A 14,090-nucleotide genomic window follows, 5' to 3' on the forward strand; every position below is an offset into this window, starting at 1 on the left:
ATTTGGTTGTTTCATGAGAACTAATCGATAAACGATAACCGTGATTATTTCACCTCTTCCCTTTCCGTCAATAACATAAATGGCCACTCGCGAGAGGGGGAGGATCCAGACAGCCGAGGTTTTTTCTATTTAATTATTGCATATCCAATTAGACATTAAATGTATGCACTTAAGTACAGTCACTTGATTTGATTAGAAGTTCATTTCCTTTCTCTGCCATTTTTCCCCCGACGTTAGGTCAAGTAAAACGGCACGGAGAACCTCGGTGATTGTTTAGTGAGGTCTGTTAGGAAGGAAAATGGCAGCCTCATTTTACGTTTTCTTATTTCCCTTTGACTGCTCTGCTGGATCACATTTAAATTACTAGCTAATAGCGACAACAACATGTATCATCCTAGCTAGATACAATGTAGCAAAATAATATATTGTCAATGTCCAGCTAAACTGTAACGGCTCAATCATAGATTGGTCGTTGATGGTGAGTGCGAGCTGACCAGTATGATATTCTCTGTAAAGAAATCATTGAAATAATTGTACGTACACGTATTAGTAAGATTATGTGCAATGAGCTGATTTGTTAGCTAGCTATGTTTTTGCTATCGGTAGCAGATATTAGGAACATATTTGTTTTGCTAACTAGATAGCTAATTTGCTGTCTATCAGTTGTAACTGCGTTCTATCCTAGCTAATATCGAACGTTAGCGCAAGCTAACACGTAGTAGCCGTGTCTTAATGCTCACTCTAGTCTCTAGACAATTACAACTGTTCTGGCTCTACTTAAGTTTTTGTTCTGGTTCTGTCTTGTATTGTGTAGCCGCAACACCAAATTTACTAATTCAGTGAAATGTATTTGTTTATTTGTTTCAACAGCTAACCAAAACAATATCAGGCAGTCACCTCTGCCAACTATTAGCGAAGAAGCGGTCTCAACTGAGTGTCGGTGCTCCTTTGTAAGTGTTGATTCAGTCTCACTCTGGGACTTTTGTTGGGTTTTGTCCAACAAATTAATAATCTCTTATTTTTTATTGTTTGAATGACTGAGGTATTTTAAATCACTAAATGTGCGTGTTTCCTGTTTTCAGCTCTGTTGTCCCCCATAGCTGTGCCATGTAGAAGGCAGTGATTCGCCCTTCAACTTTTGCAAATGAAAATGGAGGATATGTCTCTGTCGGGCCTGGACAACACCAAGCTAGAGGTGAGTAGTGGACTACACTTCACCATCCTATCATGTTTGGTGGTAGTTGTCCTGCTTTAAAACAGGAAGTTGCTCATGTAGTTTCCTTTCCTTTGTCACTCTGCTTTATTTTTTGCTGCCCTCCACAGGCCTTGGCTCAGGACATCTACTCGGACCTGGTGGAGGACGCCTGTTTGGGCCTGTGTTTCGAGGTGCATCGTGCTGTCAAACAGGGCTACTTCTTCCTGGATGACACGGACCAAGAAAGCATGAAGGACTTCGGTTAGGACCAGAGTGCTTTCTCCTGGGTCTGGTTATCTGGTTCATCTCTCTGCCTTTAATTTGTTAGTGTATCTTTCATGTATGTTCTCGCCTTCCTCCGTAGAAATCGTTGACCAACCAGGAGTGGACATTTTCGGGCAAGTGTACAATCAGTGGAAAAACAAGGAGTGTGTGTGTCCCAACTGCAACCGGAGCATTGCTGCGTCCCGCTTTGCCCCTCATCTGGAGAAATGCTTGGGCATGGGGCGCAACAGCAGCCGCATCGCCAACCGCAGGTCAGCAAGGGGCACTGGACAGTGGACACTACACTACAATGTGACAAAACAAACCAATACATTCCTCAAGTGATTGTGCAATTCTGATCATTTTCTTGATATTGGTCTACAGAATAGCAAGCAGTAACAACATGAACAACAAATCAGAGAGTGATCAGGAAGACAATGATGACGTCAATGACAATGACTGGTCGTATGGCTCTGAAAAAAAAGGTGAGGATAAAACAAGTGTAAATCGCTGTCTGAATGTTTTTTTGTGACTTTAGCTGAACAAGCACATCTATGCTTGTCTTACACCCCTCTATTTTCCCTCTACAGCTAAGAAGAGAAAGTCAGATAAGGTATTTTTACATTCTTTGAAACAACATATACCTTTGGTAAGTTTCATTGCTGTGGAGATTCATATTCTGTATTGTGTTTTTGTCCACATGTAATTGCAAGGGGGCCAATAGATAAAAAAAATAACCTTTAGGATTTCTGGTATCCCTCTGTCCTTTCTGCTAGGGCCGGGATGATACCAGTATCGCATCGTTAGTGTCGTGGCAAGGAGACTTCTTTAGGAAAACAGCTCTAATGTTGGATAACATCATTAAGTTGTTATCCAGTCACATTTATTTATTTTACAAGCTATAGTGCACATTTGACAAAAAGCAACTTTTTAAAGGACCAAATAGTTTGCTCTGCTTTGTGTTTGAATTTTTCCCATGGATTTTCTTTTGCCATACTGGTATTGTCACAGCCCTACTTTCTGCTTACAAGCATGGCAAGGATGAACATTTTAGATTTTTTTTTACAAATTCAATTGGATCAAGGGGTGTGTGCTTCACTTTTCCTGTTGCATGCTTCACTAGTTGTTTGTGATATGTTCATCTAGATCAGTGTGAATCTAAATTGACAGTTATTCTCTTTTTGTGTATTATTTCCTTAGAATCCAAATTCACCCAGAAGATCAAAATCTGTAAAGCATAAAAATGGTGAGTATAACATTACCTCTTAGAACTCATGTAAGATGCAGGTTAAGTGACAAACTATAAGCTGTGTGTCATTTACATTTCCCATCTGGAATGTAAATATTTTTCAATTGAAACACATGATTAGAATGGCATTTTTCTTTTTTAATCTTAGTGGCAATCAGCAGTTAAAACAATAAGGCATCGTCCCCGCCCCTTATTCTGTAAAAAGCTGAGAGATTGTGCTAGAAATGTTTTACCACTCAAATTAATAGAAAGAGCTATGGATGCAAAGACTGACCATCGTGATATCAAAGTTATAGTTTTGAGGCTGTATAGTGTTTTGTTAACAAACATTGGAGTACAACAACAAGTTCTGATTGGGTATAACAGTTCAAGTTATATTCTTCAAGAATCAATGGGTACATATCATTACTTTATAAATCCTAAAATGGATGTAGCAACTGCAGATTGCCCCTTTAAATGTCATTTGTCAATCATTTCTCAATCAGCATTTTACTGAAATTCACACTGATATTCATACTTAATTGCATACATTATTGTTTATATAATGCATTCTGATATACAGAATATTATATGTGGTCTCATGATATTTTGTTTGTTGTGTGTTGTGGGAATGTTCTAGAGTCCAGACTCTCTGTAGCCTTGAAATGGAAGTGTGTAGTCGAACATAGAGCCCACTCCTGAATACACCCAATTTATGGCCCTACTTTGTGTGTGTTTGTGTGCGTTTGTGTGTGTGAAAGTTTTAGAGTAGTTGGTTGAATGGTTGGGGATGTTTTACACTCTGCTCGTTTCAGCATTGCTGGGGCCAAAGCTTTGTTGCAGATCAGGAAGCTCCATGCGTGCTGTTGAGAGATGATGCATTTCCTCGGTGATCAGAAGGGGCTGGTTACTGCCAGGCCAGCTCTATAATGCCCTCCCCCGCTTCAATGTAGGGTCAAAGGTCAACCCGAAAAGAATCTGGGAAAGAACCCTGCCGTTTTAGGGATAGTATATCAGGGAAAAGAGTGCCTGGAGTTTGAACTTTCATTCCTAAGGAAATGAACCTTAGCAGAGACCCAGGGTGTCTCCAATCCTCTATGGAGAATGTTAATGTGGCCTTCTGGATTCTTCACCATAGATGGCCATTGAAGGAGTCTGCTGCTTAAATCCAGGTCAAATGCACAATGTTGGCAGAATACAGACGTAGTACAGTATGAAAAGGATCACAATGTTGGCAGAATACAGACGTAGTACAGTATGAAAAGGATCACAATGTTAGCAGAATACAGACGTAGTACAGTATGAAAAGGATCACAATGTTGGCAGAATACAGACGTAGTGCAGTATGAAAAGGATCACAATGTTGGCAGAATGCAGACGTAGTGCAGTATGAAAAGGATCACAATGTTGGCAGAATGCAGACGTAGTACAGTATGAAAAGGATCAGAAGCAGCATTGAAGATGATGATAAGCAATTAAGATATAAGGCAAAGGTCGACTCTTCATGCTCCACAGTCTCCTGTTTGCTTGATGATTTTAATTTGACATGGATCATGGTGCAAAGTTAATGAGCTGAGAATGACTTACAGGAAGCTGACAATTGTGTGCAATAAATCACAGTTCAGCCTCCAGTTTTCAGTCCTTTGTATGTAATATATCAATTTATTTTCTGTATTGTGTTATATATTGTTTAACTAGTTCAACACTTGAGTGAAAAAAATCATGTCAGAGTCTGGTCCCAGTAATGATAGACTACAGTCATGTCTCTAAAGCAGACCAGCTGTTTATCTCTTAGTTTCTCAGGTGACTCAACATGTCCTCTTTGTGCATTATCCTATCCATTATCTACTTGACATATTCATGCTTTTGTTTGCATTTGTTTTTGTCGTTTTGTATCATGTCTTCATTTATTCTTGATTTCCTGATTTGTCCCTGTTTCTTTAAATGGAGCTGAAATGAAACGGTGCTGCTATCTTCTATGGAGCGTCAAGGATGTTCCTATGTAATAAATGACCTGAACTCAATCCACACCAGTTTGATCGACCTGTCATTTGTGGTTTTGGCCCTTAAAGTGCTGCTCAATTGATTAAACCATTAAAATATATTTTGCCTTATGCTTATGCATAAATTTGCTTGCTACTGCAGCACGTACATAATAATCAATTATGTTCTCTTACCTCACTGGTCAATAGCTAGAGAGACCGTTGCTTCATCCCATCATACACTGTACATTTTATGTATGTTTTCTCAGAAATAGGAATCAATGTGACATGTAATATTGTGGATATCGCACTAAATGTAATCACTGCTTTATTTCATAGTTGGTGGTGGTTGTGTGCATCATCTGTGTCCTTGGGAGTCTGGCAAGTAGACTGATAGATCATATGCTGTTCTCTTTTTCAGGGGAGCTTAGTAATAGTGTCAATGCAGATCCATACAAGGTAACCAGAATCCATTTTTCTGATGGTTCACACCTACATATCTATTAGTGTGTTGATGTCTGTTATCGTGCTCTCTCCCTCACTGCAGTACAACTATAACACTGGCATCAATTACGAAACTTTAGGCCCTGACGAACTGAGGTCTCTGTTGACAACAGTGAGTCATTTTAATTTATCCATTCTACCATCCATCCACAAGTCTAACTGTATTGGATCATATCTAAAATCTCAAGACATTTATCAGCAGTGTGTATGACTGGCTTGTCTCTAACTACACTGCCCCCTGTCTGCAGCAATGTGGAGTGATCTCAGAGCACACCAAGAAGATGTGCACCAGGTAGGGATTACTCTGCATGCAAACACAGCACATGCACCTCTAATAGTCTTGTCATTTCCACCTAATGTCCTATCAGCTACACGGAGTGCACACACACACCTTTATCACACAAACTCATTAATACTTTTTGTTTCTCAAGTGCTGGCACTAGATGTTAGCTTGATTCAAAGTTGCTGATTATGATCATGATGAGCCATTCAGGGTTGTACTGGTTCAGACAGACATCTTCCTGGAAGTTTGATGTCAATGTCAGTACGTCCTGTGTCCATCCCTCAGCCTGCCCCTTAGTATGGACCTTACCAGGTTCTCAGAGGTGTTTGTTAAACTAGCTAGTCAGGAAGGTCTTCCATGACTTGAATGACGTGTGTTCCGGACAAGTGGTAAACCTGTGGCCCAACTCCATTATGGAGGCTGCCAACAGACACTCATGGTTACTGTTCTGCATGTTGTTTCTGTGAGACCTTTAACATGATCAGTTTCATTGGTGTGTTGTGATCATGTGTAGTTGGGACTGATTTTTGGGGTACACAAGTGGCAACTCTATATGATTCTCAATTATTTTCCATTTCCTTTATAACATATAGTATTTATTAGATGATTGGGGTCAGTTATTGACACATTTTTTTAAATTTTTAAATGTATACTGAACAAAAATATAAACTAAACATCTAAAGTGTTGGCCCCATTTTTCATGAGCTGAAATAAAAGATCCTAGAAATGTTCCATACGCACAAAAAGCTTATTGTGTGTATTAATGTGTTTACATCCGTTAGTGGGCATTTCTCCTTGGCCAAGATAATCCATCCACCTGACAGGTGCGGCATATCAAGAAGCTGATTAAACATAATGATCATTACACAGGTGCACCTTGTGCTGTGGACAATCAAATATTAGTCACACAACACAATTCCACAGATGTCTCTAGTTTTGAGGGAGCGTGCAATTGCCAGAGAATTTAATGTTTATTTCTCTACAATAAGCTACCTCCCAACGTAATTTGAGAGAATTTGGCAGTACATCCAACCGGCTTCACAACCGCAGACCACGTGTAACCACGTCAGCCCAGGACCTCCACATCCGGCTTCTTCACCTGCGGGGTAATTTGAGGAGTGGGAGGGGGGGTAGTGAAAAGTATTTCTGTCTGTAATAAAGCCCTTTTGTGGGGATAAAACTCATTCTGGCTCCCCAGTGGGTGGACCTACAGTATGCCACCCATGGCTGCGCCCCTGCCCAGTCATGTGAAATCCATAGATTAGGGCCTGATTTCCTTCTATGAACTGTAACTTGGTAAAACCGTTGAAGTTGTTGCATGTTGCATTTATATTTTTGTTCAGTATAATACCAAATCGTGTAAAATTAGTGAAACAATTCATATTTGATTGGACAGATATTTTCCAATTGGACTATGTAAGACCCTGATTGGACACTGCCTGCCGTACGTGGTGAGAGACGAACTGGACACTGTCAGTGAGCAAACGTTAATCTCTAACCTCCAAACTCTCATGACACCTGACCCATCATCTGATTGGTCACTGGCAGTGTCTGTTTCTGTCTCTCTCCCACTCTTGTCTCTGCCGTGGCCCTGGGTAGGCAGGGCCACTGTGCATTGTGGGCAGGTGTTTCTCAGGTGTTTGTAATGCCACGTTGTGTCCCTGCCAGGTCCCAGCGGTGCCCCCAGCACACGGACGAACAGAGGAGGGCCGTCAGGGTGTTCCTCCTGGGGCCGTCCGCGTGAGTGTGCCCCTCCCCTGCCCCTCAGGCCTCCATTGGTTCTGACTGGTTTATTCCTAGAACTGATATATTCGATCTTGACTGGTGCCTGTGGTGTCCCTAAATGTACAGGTGTTTGCTTGAGGAGTTGTATTGAATGACTATGTATTTATTGTGGATGTTTTGTGCCAGTTAGATGGACAGGCCTTATCATTGAGGGTGGACTATGTTAGTTAGCTACTGTATGAGCACTCATGGGGCCAACTGTATGGCCTGGATGTGTACTACAGTAGGTGTGCTGTATGGCAGATTGAATGGCTCCACCATGTGTCCTGCTGCTGTCTGTGGCTGGTCTGATCTGAGCGGCTGTTGTCTCTGTCAGGTCGTCTCTGCCCGATGCAGACACGATGGTGGAGAGTGACTGCTACGACGCCTCAGACGGACAGGTTCTCATGAGTCGCCTACAGTGGGATGGATCCTCAGACATCTCCCCCTCCGATTCAGCCTCCTCCAAAGCCAGTAAGAGAACCGATTCAGGTCCACATTCTGTACGTTCATACAGTGGAAGTCGGTCTCATCTCATCCCCTGCTCTCGATCTCTCTACCAGGCACCAACAACTCAGATTCTAAGAAGCCCAAGAAGAAGAAGAAGATGTCTCTTGGCCTAAACAGCACAGGAGGAGGAGGGGGCGGCAGTGGGAGTGGAGGGGGCAGTAGCTCCCAGAGTAGTCTAGTAGGCCAATCCAACAGAAAGAAGAAGCCCAAGCTTCCTGTTCCCCCTGCCCCCAGTATCTATGACAACCTAAACTAGGGTAGTCCCAGTCTGCCCCCCCCCCCCCCCCCCTCAGAGGCAAAGATGATAACCCATTAACTCACATCCACTCACTCACTTTAATATCAGCTCTGATTAGCCCAGGGGTTGTAACTTCTCTTTTTTCATAACTGGACACAGCACCCCTTCATTTGAACGCCATTCTTATTTGTTTGTTGTTGAAGACAATATTTTGCAATTCCAGTTATAAAGAAACATGGATTGTTCACTTTAATTATGTTTTTGTTAATCAGTGATTTAGGCTTCAGACATGGACCAATCACACTCCGCTTTTTTGCACTCTGATCTGTTTTCTCCTGAAAACAAAACATTGCTTTCTTTTTTGACTCCGTCTCTGTTTAGGAGGGGACTTGTGGACTAATTGCATCACCTTACGACTACAGCGTTGTTATTGTGGTGGAGGATGTCAGTGCCATCTTGTTGTTTCACCAGTATTGGGGTAGTTGATGGTCGCTTTATCCGTATTAGCATTGTATTGCACAGTGGTGTATGTGTGTATGAATGTTTGTTGTGTAAAGTTGACTGTTTTCCATGTTGTGGGCGTGTGTGATTTAATTTGTTTTCAGATTACTATGCATCTCTGAATGTGCCATTGTGGTTGAGTCAGTATATGTTATTTTGTATATTTAACTCTTTTGGTTTACATTGACTGTGTCAAGTGAGAATGTGTATTTAATGTCTGCACTCAGTAAATTGTAAATGCAGATGTTGATGTGTTTTTATATACCGATACATGTGGTATGATGACCTATGTAAAAGAATCATGATTTAATTGGATACTATATACATACACGGTAACCTCTCTACCATACACAGCTTCATGCTAAACAGTGCTTCTTCCCTGTCTATCTTTACTGTTTCATACTCAGTCTGAAGTTGCTCTAACCTGCTTCTGCTGCAAATAACAATATCACTCTATACAAGTTGTAGATCTCGCATTGCTTCCTGTTGAATAATGCTAAAGTATAGTGGAGTCAACCTGCTTTTATTCCCCAATAATACTCTAGGTCAATCTGCATCACTTGACTTGCTTTCAAAGTCTGTCTCTGCTTATGTGCAGTGTCTATGCGCTTGTAGGAATTCAAATCCGCCACCTGCAACAGAAGTGCCATGGCTGTTGCATGGGATATTTCAGACTGTTATTCTTACCATTTTCAGTTTTACTCTAGCTAACGAGTTCGATATATGTTGTTATTCATTCCTGTTTGAGGGGCCCACCAGACTATACTTGCTAGGGAGAATCTTATATACCCTGAGCTTTCATTTAGAACATTCAGCCAGTGATTAAGTATGACATCACTTTAATGTGCACTAAAAGAATCAACCTTCAAGTGAAAAAACACCTATTTTGGGTATGGATCATTTCATTTGTCCCTCTTTGCTGACAGGGTAAAGAATGTCCTGTATTACTAATGCTGTGTAACTGTTTATTTGTGTGTATCGGTGTGTCTGAACAATGAGTGTGGACAAATGACGCAATAGAAAGTGTCTTCACAACAACTCTTCATGTTGTGTGTGTGTGCATGTGCAAATATGTCAATTGTATATTGTGACGCACAGCTAGGTTTTCTTTATATCTCAGTTTCCCAAGTGTACAGAGGTTTCTTTGTCTGAGTAAAATAAAGTGTCATTCAGATTTCTTGCGTTCTGTCATTTTGTCCAATATCAGAAATACTCCCTCTTTACACAGGGACTGATTGGTTTGAATGTCTTTAAATCTGAAGCCAGAGGAAAACAATGGAACTTAAGGGATAGAGATTTTCCCTCTCATCTGTGTTAAATTCCCCAACAGAAATCCTGATGTGTCCGATGTGGTTTCATCCCATTCATTCTATGTACAGTAAATACATATTTACAGTATTTTCTAAACCAAACATGTTGCTTATTTTCATGCATTAACTTATATGGTTTAAAATAAGATATTAGCGTAGAGAAATTCAAGCAACAAAAATCTTTACAAACGGTTTTGCCTTGCAATAAGGCAGTCGTTACAGTCCACAATAACTAAGGTGAAAGCTCATTTCCAAAGAACTGGAAAGAAAGTAGAAATATAACCACTCCATACATAGCGAGTGGTTTTGAAGTTGCTCTAAAGTCAAGTCTTTAGTTGTATAATCTTAATTTTGTTTCCGTTGCAAATGAGGAAATGAATTGCTCGTTCAAACACGTACTACAAAAAGAAAACATTTCTGGAACGTTAACGTGTATATAATGAAAAGAGTATGTGGCCATGATGTGAAGAGATGCATTATCCTAGGTCTAGATTCAATCAGATCAAGTGTTAACCGGCGATAGCCGACACGCGCATAGCTGATTTCTGGCGGTGCACCTGCGTTGGAGCTGTCAAATCGGTGAGTGGCTGCTCTTTATCATTATCACGAAGCCACACCTGTCCTACTTGCATTAGAAGTTCAGAATGAGAACGTGTAGGCTAGATAGAAATTACGCTCAAATTGAAAATAATTCAAATAAAGATTTCTAATCAGCCTCATCGAGGTGTAGATTACATCTCACATTCCATTGTTCGAACTTGTAAACAAGGCTCTGTGGTATTTACTTAAAGCAAAGCACGGTTTCGACTGCTACAGTTTTGCAGTTTAACTGACGCTCAGCCCAGAAGGACAATTTCCATACACTGCCACATAGATAAGTCAGATTTCAAAATAAGACACTTAGGTCATCACCTTTGTGCACAAATCATCCATTGAATTATTCAAATATTTGTAGCTAATGCCAACATTTTATATTCATCATTCTGCCATGTTTTGGGATGATGTCTGTGCTGCTCCCTGTGCGCACTGAGTGCTAGTGTGCATGTGATGTTGGTCTGTATAAACTGGATTCAACCCGGATATAGACAGACATGAATTGGCTTATAGACAGACATGAATTGGCTTATGCGAACGTGAGTAGATAACCTTGAAAACAAAAGGCGGACATATTGGGCGCAGTCTCCAGTTTGACAGCACTAACACAGTTCCACCTCCCACACAATTTCTATACTGATGTGGGCTTAAGCGGATCTGATTGAATAGAGACCCTAATTTCTGAGAGCAACCTAACACAGAACAGGCTATGTGAAGCCAAACTGACCAGAAGATGTTGCTGACACAGTGGACCAAGCAGCCTGTGGTCCTGGGTGTGATGCTGATGGTTCTGCCCTATAAAGGACCAACAGGAGCTGGACCCACTCAATGTTTTTCTGAGAAACAAAATTACCACTCAGTATTATCTCTGCTTCATACAGACAAACACACATTCCAGATAACTTGAATCTCTGCACATACAATCAATCTCATATTATGCTATTTGCTGGTGCATGCACAAACAGAGGCACACCCACTCTTAGGATTCCAGTTGAGCTCTATGGTGTCTAAGGCGGAGAGGCCCCCTGACTCCATTCATCCTCCTGACACAGTTGTTTTTCCCTCTCATTCTCCTGCCCAGATGAGGGCCCTTCCATTCTGCCTCCTCTCCTGCTCACCGGCTGTGCATTCCAAAGATGAGGAAGCTGAAAAACACAGTGACTCCCACCAGGGAGATGGTAGCAGGGGCGGTGAAGAACTGACGGTAGTTGATGCGGAAGTACCAGACCACGGCTAACATCACCACAAACACAGGCACCACCAGGCTGCTGGTGCTCAGAGCCAGGCCTGAAGCCCTGATTCCCCCACTAGCCCCAGAGCGAGCTGCCTCCTCTGGGCTGGCCTCCCGCAGCACCTGGGACACATGGCAGTGGATCACACTGTTGTGAGAGATGTTGAGGGAGAGCAGAGTCCGTTTGGGATCCTGAAGCAGCTGGCCCTGGTAGATCAACTTGATCTGACGCTCCCGCCCTGAGAAGTACTTACTAGAGGGGAGAAAGAAATGTCTCTGTAAGACTGTATGGGAGAGATATGCATGTTCAATAAATCAAAAAAAGGTTAAACACAGAAAATACATAATGAGAGCTGCCATATCATAATAACCTCTTCAGTAGACCCACTGTATCCTGGGGACTCAGGACTGCCACCTCTTCTGTGTCATTCAGGAACTTCAAACGAACCGTGATGCTGGTGCAGGAGACCACTGGGCTCAGCTTCTGAACCTTGTCTTCTTCCTCATAGTCATCCTCTTCCTCATCATCTTCATCATCATCAGGCTGGTATGTCTGAGGTTTCTTCCCCTGGATATTCAACAGCAGGTCAACTCCAGCCCCTGCAGTCCCCTCTCCTGTTATCTCCCCATCTTCCCTCTCAGACCCAGACTCCCCCTCCTCTGGCTTATTCTCCTGGGAGGGTGGAGGTGTTTGCTGCTCTGGGGTGTCTGCACTGGGTGGCCCTCCACTGTAACTGTCATGGCCCCCCAGCCCGATTAGAGAGGCATGGGCCCCGACTGTAAGGATGGTGCTCAGGATGTGGTCTCCCCGATCTGCCACTTGCGTGGAGAGCCAAGCCAGGACCAAGGCCAAGACCAGGAGTAACACACCGCTTACTGCAGCCACCTCGTCTCCCATCCCATCCATTGTCAGTGCACACACCGCCATCTCTGTCCTTTGTGTCTGTTGAAAAGCAAAAGAGAAGTGAAAGAAGTGCATAGATACATATGAGTAGAAAGCCTATGAGCAGAGACCTGTATTACAACTGTCAGGGACAGAGACCTGTATTACAACTGTCAGGGACAGAGACCTGTATTACAACTGTCAGGGACAGAGCCCTGTATTACAACTGTCAGGGACAGAGACCTGTATTACAACTGTCAGGGACAAAGACCTGTATTACAACTGTCAGGGACAGAGCCCTGTATTACAACTGTCAGGGACAGAGCCCTGTATTACAACTGTCAGGGACAGAGACCTGTATTACAACTGTCAGGGACAAAGACCTGTATTACAACTGTCAGGGACAGAGACCTGTATTACAACTGTCAGGGACAGAGCCCTGTATTACAACTGTCAGGGACAGAGCCCTGTATTACAACTGTCAGGGACAGAGCCCTGTATTACAACTGTCAGGGACAGAGCCCTGTATTACAACTGTCAGGGACAGAGCCCTGTATTACAACTGCCAGGGACAGAGACCTGTATTACAACTGTCAGGGACAGAGACCTGTATTACAACTGTCAGGGACAGAGACCTGTATTACAACTGTCAGGGACAGAGACCTGTATTACAACTGTCAGGGACAGAGACCTGTATTACAACTGTCAGGGACAGAGACCTGTATTACAACTGTCAGGGACAGAGACCTGTATTACAACTGTCAGGGACAGAGACCTGTATTACAACTGTCAGGGACAGAGACCTGTATTACAACTGTCAGGGACAGAGCCCTGTATTACAACTGTCAGGGACAGAGCCCTGTATTACAACTGTCAGGGACAGAGACCTGTATTACAACTGTCAGGGACAGAGACCTGTATTACAACTGTCAGGGACAAAGACCTGTATTACAACTGTCAGGGACAGAGATTAAGTGCTAATTCAAAGTAACCGTCTATAGTTTCTTAAGTGATGGCCTGGCAATATTGTCACAAAAGTTAGCTAACAAACCATCTAACTAATGTCAACCCAGTTAAAACGTCACTAATGTGTTTACTACTACATTGTGCATCCGTTGGAGAACTGGCTAGATACAGAATAAAAACATTTTTCAATGTTTATGCTAACGTTAGAAGACATATTGGTAGGTTACTAGCTAGGTATTAGGTAAGCTAGCTAGCTAGTAATAGCAACAAGGACAACCTTCGTTTGCTAACTTTCACTACATTGTCAAAATGCTTTCTATAAATGTTCTTATTAAATGCACACACCAGTTATATGCGCATTTGAATATAAGAGGTGCGCTTACCTGATATGTAGTCAAATCATGTTTGACGAAATGCTACCATGCTAATTTAGCCACAGCCCCGATAATAAAACTGGAGTAGAGGGCCACATAAACACAGATGACGTTACGCCACCAGCACGTCGTTCGGTTAGTGCTTTCTGGGATCCTTGGGACGTCCAACTCTTGTGTAGCTGGTACGCAAACGGGCACAAGCAAGGAAACAAATAACGGTATAAATCTAAAATATTAAAAAGTGACTAACTCTCCTCGCATTC

General features: G+C 42.3%; 2 protein-coding genes across 11 annotated transcripts; one reads left to right on the forward strand and one right to left on the reverse strand.

The window, feature by feature from the left end:
- Positions 1–51: 51 nt before the first annotated feature.
- On the forward strand, positions 52–9,643 carry LOC109879583 (ataxin-7-like protein 3). 10 transcript variants are annotated; one of them, XM_020471745.2, is made up of 14 exons: positions 52–118; positions 871–950; positions 1,083–1,195; positions 1,324–1,456; positions 1,560–1,731; positions 1,844–1,944; positions 2,050–2,108; positions 2,660–2,705; positions 5,091–5,128; positions 5,217–5,285; positions 5,422–5,465; positions 7,125–7,196; positions 7,558–7,694; positions 7,784–9,643. In XM_020471745.2, exons 3-14 carry the CDS (start codon positions 1,145–1,147, stop codon positions 7,984–7,986), a joined length of 1,125 nt encoding a protein of 374 aa, XP_020327334.2. In that variant the 5' UTR covers positions 52–118; positions 871–950; positions 1,083–1,144; the 3' UTR covers positions 7,987–9,643. The 10 variants fall into 10 exon arrangements, with proteins under 10 accessions (XP_020327334.2, XP_031683838.1, XP_020327339.1 ...); XM_031827978.1 differs by having other exon boundaries at positions 55–118; positions 2,050–2,072; XM_020471747.2 differs by having other exon boundaries at positions 106–478; positions 2,050–2,072.
- Positions 9,292–14,003, reverse strand: LOC109879584 (transmembrane and ubiquitin-like domain-containing protein 1). The gene is made up of 3 exons (XM_020471753.2): positions 13,837–14,003; positions 11,976–12,547; positions 9,292–11,857 (listed from the first exon to the last, which is right to left on the reverse strand). Exons 2-3 carry the CDS (start codon positions 12,530–12,532, stop codon positions 11,488–11,490), a joined length of 927 nt encoding a protein of 308 aa, XP_020327342.2. The 5' UTR covers positions 12,533–12,547; positions 13,837–14,003; the 3' UTR covers positions 9,292–11,487.
- Between the last annotated feature and the right edge of the window lie 87 nt (positions 14,004–14,090).

Source organism: Oncorhynchus kisutch, linkage group LG6 (genome assembly GCF_002021735.2).
Source record: "Oncorhynchus kisutch isolate 150728-3 linkage group LG6, Okis_V2, whole genome shotgun sequence".
NCBI lineage: Eukaryota > Metazoa > Chordata > Actinopteri > Salmoniformes > Salmonidae > Oncorhynchus > Oncorhynchus kisutch.

Excerpts from the sequence above, each read along its gene's own strand:
- LOC109879583 (XM_020471745.2), top strand. The coding sequence starts at position 1,145 with ATGAAAATGGAGGATATGTCTCTGTCGGGCCTGGACAACACCAAGCTA. Across the intron at positions 1,196-1,323 it reads TGGACAACACCAAGCTAGAG|GCCTTGGCTCAGGACATCTA; the intron begins GTGAGTAGTGGA and ends TGCCCTCCACAG. Across the intron at positions 2,109-2,659 it reads TGAAACAACATATACCTTTG|AATCCAAATTCACCCAGAAG; the intron begins GTAAGTTTCATT and ends TTATTTCCTTAG.
- LOC109879584 (XM_020471753.2), bottom strand. The coding sequence starts at position 12,532 with ATGGCGGTGTGTGCACTGACAATGGATGGGATGGGAGACGAGGTGGCT. Across the intron at positions 11,858-11,975 it reads ACAGTGGGTCTACTGAAGAG|TAAGTACTTCTCAGGGCGGG; the intron begins GTTATTATGATA and ends TCTCCCCTCTAG.